General features: G+C 37.3%; 1 protein-coding gene across 4 annotated transcripts in view; it reads right to left on the reverse strand.

Moving 5' to 3' along the window:
* Positions 1-14847, reverse strand: part of LOC126366266 (DNA-binding protein D-ETS-4-like) — a 28332-nt gene extending 13485 nt beyond the window's left edge. Inside the window, exon 1 of one of the 4 annotated variants that reach the window (XM_050009338.1) lies at positions 14601-14847. In XM_050009338.1, coding sequence (XP_049865295.1) covers positions 14601-14639 — 39 coding nt within the window. In that variant the 5' untranslated portion in view covers positions 14640-14847. Of the gene's footprint in view, positions 1-106; positions 380-2626; positions 2774-14600 lie in introns of those variants that run through there. The other 3 variants (XM_050009337.1, XM_050009340.1, XM_050009339.1) reach the window with 3 other exon arrangements.
* Positions 14848-23557: the final 8710 nt, after the last annotated feature.

A 23557-nucleotide genomic window follows, 5' to 3' on the forward strand; every position in this document is an offset into this window, starting at 1 on the left:
ACAATGCTGAGGTCAATAAACTCGCGGCCCGAAATGGTATCATTGGATTCCAACCACGAGCGCAATCCAATCCACTCTTCTTACCTAACTTAACAGATCAACTCACTTGGTACTGCCAGTAATCCATTTGAACTGAAATGTCACTGTACAATAACAAAAGTTTAACTTCACTCACACAATCAACTGCAAATGTCAAAGCCTTGTTGCACCGTGTTTAAGTCCATATCAGTGTTGAGGTTATGTTTCGCCGGCCGGCCGCCCAAGGCTTTTTGCAAGTGCTTTAAGTTTAGAATCCGAACAGTTCTGAGTTCAAATGAAACGTTTGTTTTTTTCGGTCCATGTTAGCGTGCGTATGCTCGGTAGATCACTCAGCCACTGAGCCCGCAGCGCGCGCACGAAGCCTTTGCCTCAATGAACGCACGTCACGACGGGAAGTACGCTCCTAAACTAATATAGAACCCAATAGAACCTCGGAACAAGTGTTACTCACGTCAACATGCACTTAATTACATACCTATGACGTCTATATAAATAGAAAATTAATATATTGTAATTTTGAATATTTCCATTGCGTACTCTCAGCTGGGCTAATAAGAAATTAATTAATATCCGCTTATTTTGGAAGGTGTTTAAGCTTCCTAAACATAGAACTGTTTAAAATTATCGGCGTCATTAAAATGCAATAAATAGTTTCTTTAACGAGGTCAAAGACAGTTGCCAAAATAGAATATGTTGGACGAGGATTTGTTTCTGAGAATTTTCATGCATTTTCTTGGAATTGTGATTGGTCGATTGATAAGTGATGTAACCAGGCTGCGTCTGCGCCGCTTTATTCATAACGTTAATAATAGCAATCACATAGGAAGGTGCGTCCACATATGGCGTACGCGTACATGCTTGCCAATTGACGCACGTTTCATAAGCGTGGGAAAACGTGATTAGTTATTTACTTCGTGACTTAACTTATATTACTTATAATACGATAATTTATTCGTGTTAACCTCCTGTTCTTGATGACATAGATATAGAGGTAATTTGGTCGATTTTTTTGCACTTTAAATTAAAAAAAAATCAATTGACATTTTGACACAAAAACATGGAAAGTCGTGTGTGTTTTTAAGTCATGAGATTTGGATAACATTTAGCCGGGTCAGTCTACAGCGTGTAAACAGTGGTAGGTAAGTTACGACCAAAGCAACTTGAAAATAAATAAATAAACTTGCTTCTAATTATCTACATTCATTTTATCATCTCCCTCTCATTATCCCGTTTTTCACAGGGTCCGCTTACCTAACCTGAATATTTGACAGGTCCGTTTTTTTACAGAAGCGACTGCCTGTGTGAGCTTCCAACCCGCGAATGGAAAACCAGCCCAATATAGGTTAGGTCACATACCTCCGAAAATTTCTCGGCAATGAGGGTTTCCTCACGATGTTTTCCTTCACCGCTGAGCACGTCAGATATACCGCTTGCTAATAATTAGATTGATAGCTTTTTCTGGAAGTGTCTGATAACCCGAGTAGGTGCTAGTTTCTGTCTACCAGACAAGTTCTATGTAAGCTATCAGACACTCAGCCAGGGGTGATTATTTAAAAAGTATAAATCATTAATAAAACCCGGCATTTTTGAATTTACGAATGAAGATAATTTGAAATTCAATTCTAACACATTGGCTCGACCATTATAGACGGCGATACATCTCTCACCAGCTATCACGTTGGTCTAACAGAAAGCTCAGTGAGTTATGAGTATTTAGTTCACATCTCCTATACCACCACACCGACTATATCCCAATTGGGGTAGTCAGAGGTTATCGTCGTGAGCTTATGTTTTGTGGTACTTATGTTGAAATTCAGCGGCGCCGGCGACGCTAGTGTCCATAAGCCAACAACGAACTAATCTGCATATGAATCTATATATAGTCATTGTCAATACATTATGTAAGTGGAATTGCCGGCTGACTAACACATTGTCTGCTTTATGTCATTACGAAAACCCATTCATAAAGCCGTCGGCCCACGCGCGGCGACACATAACAATCAAAGGACGATTGTACTCAATCGATTACTGACTGGTTGTATAGAAAAAAAGTGTTTTCTTTAGTACTGCGCACATCTATTAGGCAGGATTTTTGTCGACACTATTATTATACTAAAATATAATCTATTTATCGACTTACTGATTGCGTAGAAACAACAAAGAAAGAAAGACGTTCATTACACCTACTTATTTTTTTTTATTAAAACGCCAAAGTTTTCGTTATTATGTCAATTCACTACGGACATACTTTAGAAGGACCTTTCATTGGAATCTTTCATAATTTTTTGGTTGGCTACCTTGAAGTTCTAAAATTAAAATCAGTACTTTAATAGTATACCGAAGATTGTTACTAGATGGCGCATGGCGCCCATTTCATTCTCAGAATTAGCGGCAATTCCTTGTGAAAAATACGTACAATACCTACAACTATAAATAAAGAAACAAAATATAATTTAATTATTATGTTTATATATTGTATGATTATGAAGCTGCAAATAATAATTATTTTATCCCTTTGTCTAGTTTATAAAAGGTCAAACTGTAAACTGTTATTGGTAAAATATATAAAATACTTTCAGCTATTTACCATAAAATCACAGTTGTATCCGTCGCTGAAAGTTTCATACTCCCACTGGGGCGTCATTGTAACTTTCACTGTAATCCAACTTTCATAAAAAAAAGCTACAGAAATGCTCACAGTTACAAAGCCAAGGCACTAGTACGCATTTTTTTTGCACAAAACGTAATTTATTACATAGAGAGCTCTTATCGCTATGAAGTTATCGGCAAAGAGCAAAGTTCTCGAGTTTATCATTATCTTATCGATAATTATTATCTTGGCGCTGAGTTGTTCTTTTCCTTATACAGTAAAAAAATGCGTTTTGACTAGTTGTTTATCTTGAAAATGTTCTCGATAGTCATAATTTTATCACATGCGCGTGATTTTGATAGCCATGTCGTTAAGTCATCGACGAATATACTTACAGGTGAATCCATAAACAAACGATAGTTATCACAGTAATCAAGTTCTGCTAATTATCTATGTAATCTGGTTTTTGCTGTAATTAAGCAGACTTAATCAACTTTGGATGAAGAATTAGTGTCACATGCGTAGTTACGAATTATGTTGCGCTACCTGAAATTATAATCCTAGACAGACACAGAAGCAACTGATACTTGGATCCCTATTTGTGTAGGCTACAAGCCAGGAGACAGCTTACAGCAACACGGTATTTAAGTCTAAGGACCCTATCTCAACGTCCTTTGTTTCGGTAGTGGGCTTGAATCAATTGATTGTGAAACAAAATCATTGTTTTCATAAAATTATTATACGTCATTAAGTAAAGATGACCTTAGATACTTAAATTATTTGGCTTGATTACGTTTTTTCGCCATGTATAAAGCATTTCAAAACGTGAACTACGTGGAGGCTTGCGCTCGCGCATGTAGCCGACGTTAAGGCTCGATCGTGGATCTCGTGTAGCGGAACCGGTTGCCAAGGCCTTCGGTTTTCCCGCCACTAAACCAAGATGGCTGCTCATTGTTATTTAAGTTGCTATGGCGGTGTGATTTATTTCGCTAGAATTTATGTTTTAATTTGTGTATATCGCTTTGGGATATATTCTGAAGACACAGAGCCATTTATCGCGATTTTAGTTGTTTAATGAAATTAAAAAGCCATTAAAGTAACTTACATAAGTAGCACAAATACATAAAAAAAGCTTAACAAGTGAGCAAATAAAAGTTGTGAATGAAACGCTTAAACCTAACTTTAATATTGGAAGCCATGGAAAATTTCGACAAAAATTGATAATTATAAAAAAAAAAACATTAAAAACTTTTCCATGCAAAAACGACACCATCGCATTTGGAATTTAAATAAAAATGTAAATCGCTATAACTGGTCGAATACTGGTATTTCAATTTGCCATCGTGATAAAAAATGTTTTTAAATGAAGAACGCGTCATGAAAAAGTATGCTTAGATTACAGTTGTCATAATTTTAAATATTTATTTAAATGAATGCGATTGGCTACGGAGGCAGGTTTTTTTTTATAATTCGCTACGTATATTTTGATGGACAGGTTTTTTATTTAAACTTGCAATCTTTATTTATGTTCAGGAATCATTTTAGTAACACATACTATTTTATTAAGGTGCTTGCAAAGATAAATTGATATTATTAAATATAATAACTGTACTTCGCCTAACAGAAAGCTCAGTGAGGTGTGGGTACTAAGTTGATTATGGATGTACCTCCGACTACCTCAATGAAGGACTTTCGAGACTACGTTCCTCAAAAACAATATAGATGGCGCTGTACAGATTTTCCTTCGTTTAACCTTCTAATTTCATGGATAACAGACATATGCATCTTTGTTTTTGGGTATAAATGATGAATCTTTTTATTACACACAGGCTCAATTACATCTTCCACCCACACCCAATATAGGTAATACAATACAATGCGTCTAGTGTAATGGGCACCTTTGGGCTCGCATTAGACAGTTTTAGTAGTTTAGTAGTAAATAGCACAGTGTCGTGTCTTATTGTGTAAATTGTTTATAAATATGTTGTATTGTTATTTTTTTAATTTAAAATAATAAAAAAGAAAAAATATAGGCAAAGTCTTAAGTTAGTTTTAACACCTCTAATTTAGTAACTTGAATTGAATTTCAAATTTATGGCATTATTATTGGTTGGACTTTATAAAAAATAATGTTATTTTCGATTGCCAACTCTAAAAATAGTGTCATTCGCTTATATTAAGCGTAAGAATGAGATAGAGCTAGTTTAAAATAAATATAAATTAGCGCCAGCGCGCACAAAAATGAATATGGTTGCCTATTTTTACCTACACGTAGGTATAATTTAGTACACTTAAATGTTCAATGCAGCGTTTTTTTGCCTATTTTTATTATGGTTTGTTCTAAGTTTGAGACGTAAGAACTTTCTTTGTTATTTCTTTTTGATATGTGGAAGCTTTTAATTGGCCTTCTGCTAACTATCTTTGTATTTATTTGCAATTGAAGCTGTTAGCTCCCTGAAGAAAATAAAATAAATAAATAAAGCGATTGTCCATTACGCTAAGTACCTACAACAATTATTGTACTATGATTTACAAGGCTCTTAGGTTGGTTCACATAACTATAGTGACGTAAGCGATTCCCTTTCACCGCCGCGATTGGGCGGCGTTTGCGCACATAATCGATAGTCGATCGATTTATTTCAATACATGCATATAACTTCGATTTCATACTGTTTCTTGTAGACAGTTTGTAAGTAAACTTTGGTTACGCTTGTAAATATGCTATCCAATAGCAAAATTTTAGTCACATAGGCATAATTTATATTTTACAATTGGATTAATAAATAGTACTACCTTTTGCCTGCACCTTCGATCGCGTTAATCACATCGCATTCACACCACCGTTCCCCATTTAAGGGAAGTGGGGGGGGGGTTAAAAAGTGGCAAAAGCCAATGTCAGTTTCCATAGTTTCATCTATCTCCACTTAAAAAATCATATGAATTCGTTGCTCCGTTTTGCCGTGAAAGACGGACAAACAAACAAACGGACACACACGTACACTTTCCCATTCATAAGATTAGTATGGATATAATTATTATATGGTATTACGTCCATTATTGAGAACATGCTTTCTGTTATAATCAGAGGGAGTGAAGTGCAAACCTCATGTCTATAAGTAGATTAAGTACACATTACAAAATATTTTACTAGTACCTAACCTAAATTGAGACAAAAAAATTGTAAAACATATTTCAAACACATGATTCTCAGGGACTGTAACCTGAAACCTGGCACCAGTAATATCTGTCAGTACTATTCAGAGGCGCAGGACAAGAGTCCTAGTACAGCTGTGAAATAGACTATTCTGGGTACCGTCCCACTCGCGTCAGACAGAGTACTGCGGGGCAAAAGGTAAGAAGGTAACCGCTCATGGGGTCAGCATTTTTTTTTTTCAGATAACATTTAATGGATGTTATTCTTTATAGCGAGACGTCGCATTTTTTGTGTTTCATTCATTTTGTTATTCCCGTTCATGAGGCGAAAGAACTACTTTCCAGACAAGTGGCAAAACATAAGTTACCGCTCAAACTGCACCCAACCCAAAAACCCAAAAAAGCCATTTCATAGAAAAACCCATTTTGTATAAAATCAAAACAAATTTTCCAATATTTATAAAGAAAATTAGCGAGGTCGTGCCATATTTTTCGGTGGAAGCGATAATTTTTACCAAAAGATTCTTTATGTTATTGACAATAACAAAACCATATGATTTTTGGACAAATAGAGACGCACAAAAACAATCCTTTTTGACGAGGCCATAGAATAAAAAATAATAATACGTGTAGAACGGAAACTAACCCCCCGCACCAATGTTACCTACCCACTGCGTCTGGGTCTTACTTCAGTTTTAAAGGCCGTAAGCCTCTAAGAAAGGAGAGAGGGCAGCGTTTATGTCTCGTTCGCACTTCACGGTAAATCGGTGCGGCTTTTTACATGCCTAAAACCTACATTCAGTGGCTACACTTTCAAATGAATATAGATTTTTAAAATTGCTAATAATGTTTTTTTTTCCACTGGTTGCCTGGAAGAAATTGCTGCTTAGCAATAAGGCCGTCAGATGGTACTGTATCTTTCGTCCATGTGTGTGTAAAACTTGTGTTATATGTTGTGTGCAATAAAGTATATTTGTATTTTTTTTATTTGAGTTCACGCCTTTAACTATTTTTACTTACTAAGAGATATTTTATATAGTAATCTTACATCTAAGTGTCCCTTTCTTAGTGTGGTATTAATAAACTTATCTCAGCTGAGACTGCCCTCAAGACCATGCTCAAGTCCCTGTTTTTATATAAGAACCGTAACATTAACATAATCTTGAGAGCAGTATCAAAGCTGAGATTAGTTTATTAACACCATCCTTAATGCTTGTCACTATACCTTTCACACCGCAACACTCTTATCAGCCACTTTGTTATTCCTATAATCTTAATACCTAGGTATATAAATCATCATTATCAACTTTTACAATAGGAGATATTAAACAAAGCCATGTTATTGATAATAATAATTGATTAAATAATGACTCTAAGTGTACAATAAATAAATAAATGCGCATTTGACTTATTTATAGATACTTATTTAGATAGATGACATAAAGGACAGCTTTCAAAAAGCGGTCTCAGTGCTTATTATAATGTTTGATTATTATCATATCATATGATACTCGTAAACTATGGTCAGAGTCATCACACCACGACCATTTTAGGACTTCAATACCGAATGCGACAGGAAGTTGTCTTCGAACTGGTGTCTTGTGATTCTAACCGGCCCATTAGGGATACAGGCGCGATATAAATATGTCTACATATTACATAAAAACCGGACCTGTCGAATCTTCAGGTTAGGTAAGTGGACCCTGTGAAAAACGGAATAATGCTAGGGAGATAGTGGTGTTTGACATCGGTCCCGAACTTGCAGCAATGAGTTATTAATCTAGCTTAAGTGCAGTTTTCACTAACACAGTTGGCTATATCATTGTATACGGCTCACCACCTGTCATGTTGGTCCAACAAGAAAACTGTGTGGGTAGGTACTTAGTCCATCTTGCGATAAATGTACATCTGACTACCCCAATTGGGATATAGTCGTGAATTTATATTGATGCTATTACAAGAATGATTGTCACAGCATAGCAACGTCCCAAAGCAAGATGATCCGTGCTTGGCAAAGCACGTCAAATCATTGGTCCCCGGTCACTGCTTACTGATGTAAGTACGTAATCGTTACAAGAGCCTTGTCAGAGGCCTTTGACGGCTCAATAGTAACCAGGGTTGCTGAGGTTTCCATTCCATTTCACAAGCCACACGATAGAAGAACTTCCCCAAGATGGCGAAATCTTTCAAAATGCGCGTCTAATTACGTTTTGAGTCATAGTTTCTCAATTGGGCAGTCCAAATGGTTGAGCAAAAATATTTCTTTCACATTTTCCTGCTACAGCTAAGGCAAGGCTTTCGCAACTTGATGAATCAGACGACGCCAAGTGAATATTTAACTGTTGACGTGGTTTCTTATTATTATTACGTTTAGATTCGACATCTTACAATAGATACCTGACATGTTTAGTTATTGGGTATTTACCTCCTTCTGAAATCTTTTAATTACTTAATAAGATGGCAGCATTGGCTTACAAAACATTGAAGTCTAGATTTATTTCGATCTAAAACGAAGAGCTACCCAAATTCGTTTTAGGTTTTATTGCTTAAAAGTAGTTTAGAAACTTAGAAACCTCTACTCGAAAAATCGCAGACTCTAAAACAGTTATTCAACTTGATCTTATGTAGATTTTACCTTCGCTTTAAACAATTTACTAGCAATATCTTAGGAAATCGGTGGCGCAGCGGTAAACGCGCTCGGTCTGCGATTGTTGAAGTTAAGCAACTTTCGCAAAGGCCGGTCATAGGATGGGTGACCACAAAAAAAAAAGTTTTCATCTCGAGCTCCTCCGTGCTTATAACCACCAATCCACACTGGGCCCGCGTGGTGGTTTAAGACCCGATCTCCCTATCCATCCATAGGGAAGGCCCGTGCCCCTGCAGTGGGGACGTTAATGGGCTGGTGATGATGATGATGATGACTAGCAATATCGTAGGAACACATAAACGTAACATAGCATGACGCTTATATCCCCCATTATATACACCTATACCTCGCCAGCTATGTTTAAATCCCATCTAATAGGGTGTGCGCCTATTACCATCATTAGCGTAGTATAACTAAAAAAATATCGTAGACATTGTAAACATTTGCTTTATAAACAGTTAGTACGTATTCATTCATTCCCTAATCGTAGAACATGAGCGTAAAATGCTGTCTTTCGCGTAAGTAACATTTTTACCGTCCTATTTATAGTATTGGCATGACATTATTTCCCTGTTAAGATTGTAACACAGCGATACTTGAAGCAAGCAAGCAGTGTAGCTTAAAACCTGTCGGTTATTAAGTGAATGTATGTCAAAATATTATGCGAATTGGTCTTCTGATTCACGTAACAGTTCAGAAACTCGCCGCGTCCTCGACCCCAATTCAAAAGTGAAAATCGTACGCAAACAGTGGCTATTCACAATTTTTGTTCTTGAAAAATGTTGTGAAATTGGAAAATATTTCTAAGAATGCTTAGTTTTAGAAAAATGTAGTTTACCCAAGAATGTTTGCGTTTGTCAAAGGTTTGCTAGGCATTATACTTATTCAGAATTCGTGACCATTTCGTTAATATGAATACGTTTTAGTAAAATATTTTAGCATGCGTAAAACGTGATAATCAACTATAAAGCAGATAATTTCATGTAGACCTATGAAAAGAACTTGACTAAGAACTATTTTAGAAGGGCACAAACTATGTCCACTCCATGTCTAACATTCCTACCACTTTGCTTGGTATCCTAATGACGGAATTCATGCCGACTTTCCCAGTGCTTTGAATGGATAATTTGAGATACTTGTTAATGAGAAACATCTTGCAGCCCTTAGGCTTAAAGTGGGAAAAAATACATTAAATGCATGTAAATATCACATTTAAATACTAAGTGGTGCTATACTAAATACACTAAAATACACTTTTTCAAAATGAGAAATAAATATCGCAGAATTTGAAACATAAGCTCAGTTATTTTACATCTTTACTTTTAATTTTTTTTAAAAGCCATTTATTAACAAACGCTTCCGAGAAAAATAATCAAAAAAGCCATAAAATATGTAAAAAAAATATGCTAAGACTTACTTCCATGGGTGTTCTTATGAAATGGGTTGTGGCACATTTCTCGTGACTATATAACCTGAACTGGTATATTGAATGTACCTATGTAGTTTGTATCCTGTGTTTATATAGGTATACGCAGTCAAAAACCACTCGAGACTTCATAACGGTACTTTGACCAATCTTGTAGAAATGGTTACGCAAGGCAGGAAAACTTGTAAGGGATTATAAGGGATCGTTTTTGTTTTTTAGAATTGGAGCTATTTGATTTTGTATCTATATTTTTATATCTATTTATAGTTTGATGAATGGACTTTTTTATTTATTAAACGCTTCTAGTATTAAAGAAAGTAATAGGAAGAAATACTTATATTTTCTTATGGCACGAATGATTATATGTACTTAAAACAAAAATTCATTACTAAACGTTGTATCGCTGTAAGTTTATTTTAGAAATAAATATTTTGTATCAGGTAATCTTTTTTACAACATTATTTGATTTTGGGTAGTAATTGTCATTTTTATTTGTTTCGGAGATTTGCATTCAATTAAATATTTAAGTACCTCTGTACAATAAATACTTTTAAAGCCAGGTGTTCACTCAAAATAGAAATCTAAAGATAGAAATCTAAATGACCATAGAAAACATAATTATAGAACATGACAAGTTAATAACTAATTTGACAAAAACACTGTGTTAAATCATGCAGTTCATAAAAAACTTGTATGTAACAAATTAGACACAGACACGAAATACAAAATGGACATTAATTTGTAAAAAAAAGCAGTTCACTGAACAAATTTGTGCATTTCAATCACCTACAAAACGTGACAAAAACCGTACAAAATCTTAAGGAACTTGTACTCTTATGTCAGTTGGTCTAAAGTTCATTTTGTAATTTACATATAGAGTAAAGTAGTTTAAGTCTGTAAATAATAATTACCTCAGACAAGACCTTGAGAAGAATGCTTCCGAGTCAAAGCTTCGATTTTTTTGTTAGCAAGCTCTGGCTCTACGTTCGAATTACGTCTTATTTTTGGCTCTTAATTTATGACACCAACTGTGATCATTTTAAAAATAATAGTTATGATACAATGTTTAATAGTTATGATAAAATAATAATATAACATTCAAAAAAGTAAAATCAATAGCAAGAGAATATTGAAATAGTAATACCTACTTTTTTGTTCACGTCAATTACTATCTCAGCCTACACAGAGATGTGGACCTGGAGTTATGGCACTTATTTACAAGCATCTGTAATAAATTGTGAGTCTATGCTTTTGTCCTGTGTACTTATGGTAGTTTATAATTTAATGATAATTATCCAATAGATTCTTTTTTATTGACTATTTTTAAATATTTTTTTTATAAAATAAGAATGCGTTTTTATCTGTGTATTACAGGACTCGAAACACGGGCAGCCATGATTGAGCTTCGTGTGACGTCACATCACACAAACTAATCATCATGTTTTACTGTTTGACAGTTTCTTTGTTTATTGAAATGTGACGTCACTGGGCAAAATGTCACGCGAACACCGTTTTCGCGCAAAATTTGAAATTAATTAAGAAAAATTCGTTTTTTTCTATCATATAAAACTTTTTCGAGAAAATAAACATTTTAAGAGGTATAAAATTTAATAAGCGTGTAATTTTTAAAATACTTATCAGAAAACTGTCAAGTAGCCAATAACCTATTTAAATAACAACTCAACGCCAAGTAGTAGATAGGTAAATAGTAACCGAAGCCAATCTACAATTCAACTGGTTAACAAAAAAGTACTAAGTACCTATATAGCTATTTCTATTCGATTCAATTGTCGATTTATTTTCAAAACAATGCAAGTACCAGACCAGTCAAGGTCCGACTAACCACGTAGGTTTTTTAAACACGATTTAACTTTGACATGATCGAAGTCGGAAGTTATTAACGATAGTATCAATTATAGATTTTTTTCATATTAATTTAATAATTTAATATTTAATAATAATAATTTATTAATGAACAAGAAATTCAAATAAAATTAAAATGAAAAAAAAATCTATAATTGATACTATCGTTAATAACTTCGAAAGTCTCTTGTTCATTATTATAGCATTTGTCTGGCAATGGGATCTTCTGAATCATCATCATCTCCACAACGTTATCCCGTTTTTCACGAGGTCCGCTTATCTATCCTGAAGATTTGACAGGTCCGATTTTTTACAGACGCTGCTGCCTGTCTTGGGGGTTAAAAAGGCCACATCGAAACAATTCATATAAAGAAAATTGCAATTTGACATTTGCGCATATAAATGTAAGTGCGAAATGTTAACAAATGTCGAATTGCTTTGATGTGGCCTTTCTACCCCCTCCTCCCCCTGACTTTCCAACCCGTGTAGGAAACACCTGCACAATACAGATTCTAAATAAAAATTAAAAATCTTTATTACTATCAATATTATTTCAATATTATATACAGTTACAACTGAACATTCAATAAGTTCAACTAACTTCCTAAACTCCTAATCAACCGCCATTCATAAAAGCGGCATCGAGTAGTTATTAGGGTGCGCACTCAACGTTACTGCAACTCAATGATTTCCTCTGGAAAGCCAGAATAACTGCCAGGGTAATGAAGTGTAGCCACGCACACGCCAATGTCACATTGCTTTTTAATTATAGCGTAGTACTTTTCTACGATGTGAACACTTCGGTTTATATTGTGTAAATGCGTCTACATGCGAAAAGCTCGCAAACTGTATTTTTGTTCGTGCGAAAATATATACCTGTCTTATGTTGCAAGTGACAACTTCTAATATAATACCTGAAATGGGTATATACTTTCGCATGCGAATCGAAAACGAACGATTCAGAAATACGGCTCCTGTTCGCGGGCCGCTTGTGATTTCTATGACGAGCTGCGCTAAAGTTGCGCACCAAACTGTTACTGTATCGTGTTTAGAATGCGCGCTGCGCACAAGCGGCGCATGTGCTGATTCTGAACGGAACGTAAGCAAATTCGACCGCACCAAATCAGAGGTTCCCAGTTGGGTGTTAGATTCCCAATCAGATCAATATAGGAAACAAGGTTTTCAACTAAATTTGGGTGTCCAGTAAGTGTTTGTGTAATAACCCGCGGTTGAGTCAATAAAACACGCTCCGTGCTCTTTATCCGATCAAAGAGAGAAGATTTGTGTAAAGGAAGGTGCTTCTAACTCTAACACGGTCGCATTAGGTTAAGTGCCGGTCATGATAACAATTCACCTAAAAAATAAATATTACTATTTGTCTTCTTACTTTCGGACAATCTGGTGATCAGTCGGTAAGATGACCCGTGTTTCGGAAGGCGCGTTAACCCGTTGGTCCCGGTTACTACTTACTGATGTAAGTAAGTAGTCGTTACATAAGCCATGTCAGGGGCCTTTGGCGGCTCTATAGTAACCCTGACACCAGAGTAGATGAGGTACCAACTCCACCTCACAACCCACACGATAGAAGAGAGACTATTTGACATTGCACACTTACTTATAAAAGTAAGTGCGCATATTAATGCGCAAATATCAAATTGCAATATTGCTTTTTGCAGATTATATTTGTAAAACTATAAGTAGATTTTTAAATATCAACTAGATTTTTAAGACGTTTTTATCTCTACGTCGAACATGGGTGTGACCAAATGGAAATCGACCGTAGGTGTAGTAACGTAGGTACCATTTACACCACCTGCTTCAACATACCGTCGGACTTAAACCTTAAAACGGTACAAATAAGACTCAATCTCATCTTATTTATTGAAGCCATGAATGCGTGTGTTTAAGAGTTTGTATACTTACGTCATATTATTATAAACAAAGTGTAAAAAAAACCCTAGACTAAAGCCAAGGAACTGTCTTCATTCAAACATGATGTGATTTTCATTCAAAAATCTAATTATTTTAGTATTTTCAAAGAAGTGTAGCAAACATAGGTATGTATAAAAGTTGTCCATCTCACTCTTTCTAAAACAACTTTTACTCTGCTATCTCTTTTACATATATGATTGAAATAAAGAAAAAACAATCTTTATACATATATTTAAACATGAGAATATCGCAAACTTGTTTGTTCGTATTAAAATCATTTAGTTAAAAGTCCAACCAGTTGAAGTTTACATCATCGCTTTTTATAACTCTGCGCTTGCGTCCTTTTTTTTCCCAAGCGCTATTAAGCCTTTAATTATTTATCAGACAGGTTGATTGGATCATTAGTCGGCTCAATTCCTTTTTAATGGTAAACTGTATTAGGTATCGTCATTCTGGTTTATTATATCATTACCTAAAACTATTCGACACGTACGCTTAAAAGAGATAAATAAAAGCATGTTCTCTGAACGTAAGGTGCCTAAAACATTGCAGCCGACTAAACATTTTCCTCGTGGATCATTTTAGGCACCTTGCCCAAGCTCACAAGCCGATGGATCGTCAAAGTAAACAAAGTAAAATATACTTAGCATAATACGAAGCGATTCCAAATTCAGTCACATCAGCGAAGATGCGCAATGAATATTTACAAAGCAAAATACATTTTAAACGTTTCCATGTGTTTTATATTATGAAAAACCGTTCACGTTTTATGCAAATATACGCGGAGCGTCGAGCGAAAACTAGAAAGTTGACACACACACGCTCAGCCCCATACACACACAGTCGATAAACTGTGATTGTGTGCGCGCAACCGGCTGCGTTTCATAACTAAAAAACACACGGACCAACACATGATTAATTCCAATATTAAAATATCAGAAAAAACATACCGTATCTGACTCCTCAAGAAAACCAGACTCCCACAACATGTTTTCGTCTAAACAGTTCGGCACAAGTCACTGAGCAGTTCGTGAGAAAAACTTGAAAACTTTTATTTTGGTTAGTGTAAACGACTTCAGTCCATTTCGGCACGCGCGTTTGAGTATAGAGCGGTTCCCGTGACGTTTTGTTTTGGGAGAATTTTCCGAGACGTAACGCGACTGTAGCCGGGGCGAAGTCTCGTTGTAATGTGCGCGGGCGCCGCCGCCGATCGTGCACGAGCCCCACCGATCTCCGCCGAAGGTGGCCGAGCGCGTCGACCTACTTCGTTCTACTTCGAAACGCCAAGTGGTCGAGGCGCGTTTTTTCTTACATTTTCCGATGAAATCCCACCTACCTATAGATCGCAGCTGCAAAAAATGTTAAATAAGCGGTTTTCCTATTTACTTTTTATAAGACCCAAAAATAATTTCTTGTAATTTTATTTTCGTCGATAAGTTTTTATTGTTTGTGTCCGATATTAAGAAATGTAGTTATGCATGTAATTTTGTCCGGATTTTTACTTTTGTTATGTCCTTAAAGGAAACATTGGTGTATACCCTTGTGGAATGAGAGTTTAAATATTTATATTACCCATTCGTTGCGCGTTGAAGTCTTTTGAATGAAATTCAGAGCATGAACACAGATCTACATTGTAGCGCGCTCCTTTCAGGAGTACCTACCTAACGGACTGAAACAGTTTCTCATTGACAATGTATTGGGCTCTGAACGATAAATAAATACTCAAATTAATACAGTGTTTACGATACGGAATGAATAATATAATGTAAAACATTATAATCATTGATTACACGTATAGATATTCAAATCAATGATCTTTTTTTGCTTGACTAAAAGTCAAAAAAGAGGTAAGTATGGAGACCTTTCCCTTTAAAACAATATATCTCCGTATACGTAATTCCATGATATAATCATTTTTGTAGAGTTATTTTCCTTCAAGCTACCAATATTAAGAAAATCGACTCCAGCTCCATCTCCAATTTCTTAATATTCCCACCAGTAAGTATTTTAATTTTAATCTTGAAACTTCAAATAATCCATCTACATTACTGTTCTCATGATCTCTCTTACTTTGTTCCGTATTCATGGAGTCTACTTACCTAACCTGAAGATCTCCCCTTTTCTCAGTAGTCTTACCAATTGAACTATTGGGAATTTCTTTCCCAATATACTTACTAGTAAGACCAATGGGCAGCCTTTGCAGTAGACTTAGCAGTAAAAAAAATCTCAATAGTTCTACTCATATATAGATAGGTAATTAATAGACAACTTACATAATGAACTTGAACCTATAGGTTCCACGTACCCAAGATAAACCATTTGCCTGACTGACGACACTTGTCACATCATTATCAAATCATAAATGTAATTTATTTGTTTAATTCGTGTAAGTTCAACTGGTAAGACTACTCGGTAAGGCTACTGGGAGAAGAGGGTAGATTTGATAAATATTCTTTGATTTTTTTTTACAAAAGTTCACTGCGTTTTGACATTCCAACCCCACAACCAGCATACAGGCTAAGTGACATACCCCCGAAACACATGTCTAAGGGATTGAGTCTCTGATCATCATCATCTCCTTAGCATTATCCTGTTGTACCTAACCTGAAGATTTGACAGGTCCGGTTTTTTACAAAAGCGACTGCCTGTCTAACCTTCCCACCCGCGAAGGGAAAACCAGCCCAATACAGGTTAGGTCACATATCTTCGAATATGCATTTCTCATTTATGATCCAAACAAACAATTCGACACTCATTGGTTTAGGCCCGTACTGGATTCGAACCTGCGACCTCAAAGTGAGAGGCAAGCGTTCTACCAACTGGGCTACCACGACTCATTCATTCACGATTCAAACATGAATTCTAAAACGAATATGATGTACTGAAAATCACGTGTCTATATTCTATCCTAACCATTACTTCCGTAACCAACTTTGTATCACTAATAATAGTATGTTGATTTATCCGTGCAATATAAACTAGCTTAATGTTCGACTTAGTTTAGTAAACGGATCTTATAACAAATAGTAGTATGACAAGCCACTAACTGTACTAATAAATACAAGTAATTTATTCAAAACTTGCACTAAAAGTCACCCAAGTACCAACAGTGCTTCTATTTGCGTATTGTCAATCATTTCCCAATGCAACGAATGCTAATTTCCATGTTTATCAATTATTATATCTTTATCGTTATTTTGTTTTCTTTTTTTTTATTTTGACGTGACTTATTTTAGATTTGCCGCAGATGGCATTAACTGCTTGGCCGGACAAATGAGGAGCGCTGAGGGCACTCACCCGGTACAAAATTTAAGACAACAGGCCTAAGGGTGCCCATTTGGGCGCGAACCTCGACACAGGGCGTCGTCTGAGAGTAAGAATATTTGAAAAAATTAATCGACTCTAGCGGGTCGATAGCGATAAGCGCTGAATAACGGAAATCGTCGACCACGCCGCCACACATTTAAATAGATTTCGATAGTATTCGATATTATGAAAATAGAATCACTACATTTGACTTTAAGATCATACCGAATAGAAATAGGTTCTTCTATCGTGTGGGTTGTGAGGTGGAGTACCAATCTCATCAACCCTGGTAACAGGGTTACTATTGAGCAGCCAAAAGCCCCTGACATGGCTCATGAAATGATTACTTACTTACATCAGTAAGTAGTAACCGGGACCAACGGCTTAACGTTCCGAAGCACGGATCATCTAACTTTTGGATAATCTGGTGATCAGCCAGTAATGTCCTAACTAAACTAGGGACCACAAAGTATTTTTTATGATATGTCCCCACCGGGAATCGATCCCGGGAGCTCCGGATCATGAGCCCAACGCTCAACCACTGGACCACGGAGGTCGAAATAAATAATAATTTCTAAGTATAGTAAATAACCTATTAACTGAATTATGCTCAACATTTTCGGTGACGGAATTAAAAACCGCAATGCCCAGTAACATCTAGTAAAACAATCTCATTTTGATAATTAATTTGATTACAAGATCCGTAATGTCACATATTATCATTACGTGATCATTAGCGGGGAATAAAAGTGCCGTCATACGTTTATTGTCAGTACTAATATTGGGTTATAAATAATTAATATGTTGGGCTTTTCCTTTAAGGTTCCTATATAGACTACTAGGATATGACGTTGTGGCGGTCGTGAGTTTCGGTGGGTTACGTAAATCCCGTAGATACTACGGGAACTCGAAAATTGAGCTTTATGTGAGATTTACTCAGGTCACATTGTGTAGCTCCTTTCGATGCAAATCTACAAAACTCAAGTCGAAACAAGAGTGAGATTAACGACCAGAATTAGAATTAGATTTTTTTTCAAGTGAACAGTTCTAAATATTACGCCAAGTATGTAACTAATACACTACCGTTACGAAAGTTTTAGGTCTCTTCTATCGTGTGGAGTACCAACCTCATCACTGGTAACGACTACTTATTTGCATCAGTAAGTAGTAACCGGCACCAACGGCTTAACGTGCCTTCCGAAGCACGGATCATCTTAATTTTGGACAATCTGGTAATCAGCCAGTAATATCCTAACCAAATTAACGACCACAAAGTAATTTTTGTGATATGTCCCCACCGGGAAGCGAACCCGGGACCTCCGGATCGTGAGCCCAACGCTCGACCACTGGACCACGAAGGTCGATTAGGTTTACACGGAGGTTAATTAAATTTTAGGTCAATTTACCATTCTTATATCGAACTCATAGCAGCCAGTGTCTATATAGAATTATGCTTTTAGAATAACACTTTTATATACTTAACATTATATAGCATCATGCCTCTATCCTGGAAGGGATAAGCAGAGATGTATAGTACACGCACTTCTCGCTAGCTATGTTAAACAAACTTTAATAAAACTTTTGCTTTTTCCACTGCTTTCTTTTGCTACGTTTCGTACTGAAACCATAAAATATATAATGAAAAGTTGCATTATATTATGATTATATTATTATTATTTACAGTTTCAAACCAACGCATAACTTTAGCAAAAGTTTTATTCTAAAAGCATATTCATTCCAATATACAGGGTGTAACGGAAGGGGGGTATCAAGCCGAAAGGGGACAAAACTATACCTTATGTAGATCTTATCTGCAAAATTTCAATTAAAAAAAAACACTTTTGATATTTTTTTCAATTTCAGTTAAAAAAATATTTTAATATTTCCAGCATGTAAAAAACACGGCACAGCACTATTGAGGTCACTGTTCTTAATCCACTCAAATATTGGCACTACACAAATCTCCTAGCGCGTCCTGGTCGCCTGGTACTCGCGGCGCTCGCACGGCCGCGATAGGTACGAAATTCGAGCGGTCGGCGGCTTTGGCGGCAACGTCAAAAGGAGTCGGCGGTCGATTGGAACAATCCGAGTCGGCGGCACGTCGGCGACTGTAACAAACAAGAATGACACTAAAGCATCTAATAATTGGAGTCATTTTGCTTTGACAACTATTCTCACATTATTTTATGACGTGTAAAATAAGTTAAAATTACCTACTTGTTTAGGTAAGGTATTTAATTTAATAGTAAATAGGAAAAAAAAGTGTGAAAGTGTGGGTAAGTAGGTAGGTAATTAATAATTAGACTTACGTTTTACAAGAAAGGTTCGAAATGTCGTCATCCCCGTTCGATGCACAGACCTGCCGCTTCATCTGTCCACAACACTTTCGAAGCAAAGTCTGGTGAGCTTTCCACTTGAACTCGGTACCATTCTCAGAATGCCACACGAGGTAAATAATCAGCAGGAATTAGCTCGGGCGTACGTTGCATGTGGTAAGGTTCGCGTGGTAGTCCTTGGGTTGGCTGCACGGCTAGTACGGCTTCTTCAAACTCCGGATCACGGGTCGCCGAGCGGCCAGTCTCGGATGACGCGTGGAAAGAGCCCGTTAAATGCAGTAGGCGATTGACCATTTTCCTGAAGCAATGCAGTGAAGGCAGTTGCCTGGCTTCATCAGCTGGTCTACCTTCTATGAATCGCTGATACAAGTTCCGTGCTTCACTTAAGTTGCCATCGCCGGCACCCACACACATCATCATTTCATAATAACCTACATTACTCAAAGACACCTCGAACTATCACTGATCACAGTTATCACAACAAATCCAAATTTCGAACTTCACTCCACAGATAGTAAACAAGCACTGACAAATAATTTGACAGTTTACTTTCGTGTGCATGTTTCTATCTCTTTTGGAATGCTAGTATCCTGGTACTTAAGGGTGTGTTATTTCTTTGTGCGCAATAAAATATTTTTATGGTATTGTTTGAATGAATGAATGAATGTATTGTATTTTATGAAAGTAGGTACGTATTTTACTTTGAACCTAGAAAAGTAAAAAAGTCGTTTATCTAATAAGGATCACCCGCGCTCACACTCTGGCACTAACACAGAATTGCCACGTTTCTTCGCAAATATCCCGCGCAATAGCAGAAGGCGAAATTAATCTGTCAATAATAAGACATACTATCACTCTGCCCGTATCCCTAATGGGGTGGGCAGAGTCACAAGAACATCCCATTAGCGGTACGAGCATGATAATTATTTATGTACCTATGTTATGATTACTTGTGGCTCTGTCTGCCCCATAAGAGATAAAGGCGTGATATTATGTATGTATGTTTGGTACGGGCATGTAGCGATACGAGCGTGTAGTGGTAAGTGAAATTCCGCAGTCTCTGCCTACTCCAATGGGAAAAAGGCGTGATGTTATTGTTCACTGTTGGATAATACACGACTACAATTTAGGAAGGAAAAAAAATACAAAAAAAAAAAATATTTTTTATCATGGTTAATGATAACTTCCCCTTAACAGCACCGCCATTTTGAATTTCGGGTGCACTAGGGCTTGCCGATCAAAAAATGTCTATCGATAATCTATCCCGACCGAGAGTCGATCGATAGCAAGACTATTGATAACTCGGAAAGTGGGAACATTTTCGATTTTATTACCTAAGTGCAATACAATCGATAGTATCGTTGCGGATTAATAACAAACTATCGATAATTTTGCCCTCAGTCAGTAGTATTGCTACACTCCGATAGTATGGTTATTTTGAGTGGGCTGATTGTCTAAACTGAATTTCAATAACTCAAAAGTCCATGGATTTAGATTTTTTGAAAAGCTATTTTTTTATTTCTACCAATCAAAATCGTAGTTGAAAATGATTATGATCGATAATCGATACTGAACTATCGATAGTTTGAAACACTAGCGTGCCTTTTTCTATTCGCGAGCCCTGGCATCCTGGTACAGGGTATAAATCCCATTAACTGTCCCAATGCAATTTGCAATTCCGTGCTTCGGAAGGCACGGTTGGTCCCGGTGACTACTTACTCATGTAAGAAAGTAGTTATTACATGAGTCATGTCAGGGGCCTCTGGCGGCTCAATAGTTACCCTGACACCAGGGTTGATGAGGTTGGTAATCCACCTCACAACCCACACGATAGAAAGATTTAAAAAAATACTGTTATGTGTTTTTAATTCCTTGTACGCAATAAAGTATTATTGTATTGTACGAAAGTACTTATTTTAAGATTACTTTTACCATGTCATAGTAAAAGTAAAGTTATGTTAGGTAGGTACTTTACTTGAGAAATTGATTTTGTCTTTACTATGTTGTAAACGTAACATTAATGTCTCGTTAATAAGATACACAATCACCTGCAGCTGCTCGTATCCCTAATGGGGTGGGCAGAGCCATAAGTAATCAGAACATACTAACATAATATCACGCCCGTATCACTAAGGGGTAGGCAGTCACAACGGTACTTGAGAAATTTATTTTGCTTTTACTATGTTGTAAATCCCCAAGGGATTCTAAGAAGCCTCTGACGTTGCCGGTCGCCTCAGGGAGGCACCCCGTCTGGCCAAGGTGCCGGACCCGGTAGTTGGCGGCTCCTTCACACTCCAGTAGCACATGGGCCGCTGTCTCGTCCATGCAGGTTCTGCACAGGGGCTTGTCGGTGACACCTAGTGTAAACAGATGTTTGTTGATATCACCGTGACCACACAGCTACACCTGCTACCTGCAGCTGTTACCTGTATTAGTGGAGACCTCTTCACATTTAGAATTCTTTTGGAGAGACAACTATTGATGTCGGGTAGTGCCATCTTAGCCTGCCTGCATTTATTTACGGTGGTTCATAGTCTGGTGTGTTTGTTCATTCCCAAATACCCTAATACCGAACTAGCTTTATTTGCGGATGATACAGCCATCTATTCTTCGTGCCGTGGTCGAGTTATGATGACCGGAATTCTCCAACGCGCCAATGCCTTGGGCAAGTAGTTTCGCAAATGGAGAATCAAGGTAAACCCGGAGAAAAGTGCAGCGGTGTACTTTTCAAAGGGCTATTATAATACGTCACGGTCACGCTGTCAACTTAAGTCATCAAGATGTCTGGCAAGCCGATCCCTTGGGAGGAGCAAGTCAAATATCTCGGCGTAGTCTTAGATAGACGTCTTACTTTCAAGGCCCATATCAAACGTGTGCGCGATCGCGCCACGTTTGTAATGGGCCGTGTTCATTGTCTCCTTAACAAGCGTAGTAAATTATCCCTTTGGAATCTACACGACTTGCATCCGTCCGATCATGACCTATGCAGGGGTAGTTTTCGCTCACGCGAGTCTCTCTCAAATCCACCGTCTACAGGAAATACAAAATCGTTCGTGGTTCCATCGCAATGAAAATCTGCACATTGACCTAAGTCTGCCAACCATTGCCCAATGGCTCAAATTAGTTTTTTCGATTCTGCTCCGCACCAACCAAATCCCCTGGTAGTTGCGGCTTCCGAATACATCCCGCTTAGGAACGGTACTGAATAGCATCGGCGTCCGAAGTATGTAATACGATCCCGACGACCCGATTACTCTAGCCATAGAATCAGCCAATCAGCTCGCGACAACAAACATTTCAGGACCCCGATACCGACACCGCCGGCGTGGTCGACGACTTCCCTCAATCAGCGCTTATCGCTATCGACTTACTAGGGTCGTTTAATTCTTTCAAATATTTTTCCTCTCAGACGACGCCCTGAGTTCGCGCCCAACTGGGCACCCTCAGGCCTGTTGTCTTAAACGTTGTACCGGGTGAGAGCCTTCAGCGCTCCCCATTTGTCCGGCAAAGTAGTTAATGTCATTTGCGGCAAAACTTCGATAAGTCACGTCAAAAAAAGGTGTGTTTGTTGGCTGCTCTCGTTCGTAGCAGCGAGCGGACGTGTCCGAATGAGATCGGCAATATCGGTTCCGGACCGATGGCTGTTACCTCCCGTTCCCCTTCTGGCCAACTCGTCCGCCGCGTCGTTACCTCTTGAATCACTGTGTCCTTTGATCCATTGTAAAGTGAGGTGTTAGTATTTGCACACCTTAGTCAGTGATTGGTGGTAACTGTGTATGAGTAGTAGTAGTTGTTTAGGGCCTGCAAAACTCTGAAAGTATTCTAATGAAACTGTCCCGTACCTAGCTAGCCATGAACGCATTCGCCGCTAGTGTGATGCCCATTTGACCTGGATGACGGTGTTAAGGGAGCCTGATATTACGTAATCATAAAATAAAGCATACTACACAAGGAGACGAGATGCATTGTAAAGTACATTTCTTTATCAACTATTAATGTAGGTAATCGACTACATTTTTGGACAAAACTTGTACAACAAAGTGACTCTGCCCACCTCAGTAGCGCAGTAAGTGTGATATTAGATATGTGTAATTACTTGTAGCTCTGTCTGGTCCATTAGGGATAAAGCCGTGATTTATGTATGTTCACATCTTGTTCTATCCTATTGGTTGTGAGGTGGATAACCAACCTCGTCAATCCTGGTGCGAGGGTTATTATTGAGCCGCCAAATGCCCCTGACATGGCTCATGTAACGACTACTTATT

The sequence above is a fragment of the Pectinophora gossypiella genome, chromosome 4 (assembly GCF_024362695.1).
Source record: "Pectinophora gossypiella chromosome 4, ilPecGoss1.1, whole genome shotgun sequence".
NCBI lineage: Eukaryota > Metazoa > Arthropoda > Insecta > Lepidoptera > Gelechiidae > Pectinophora > Pectinophora gossypiella.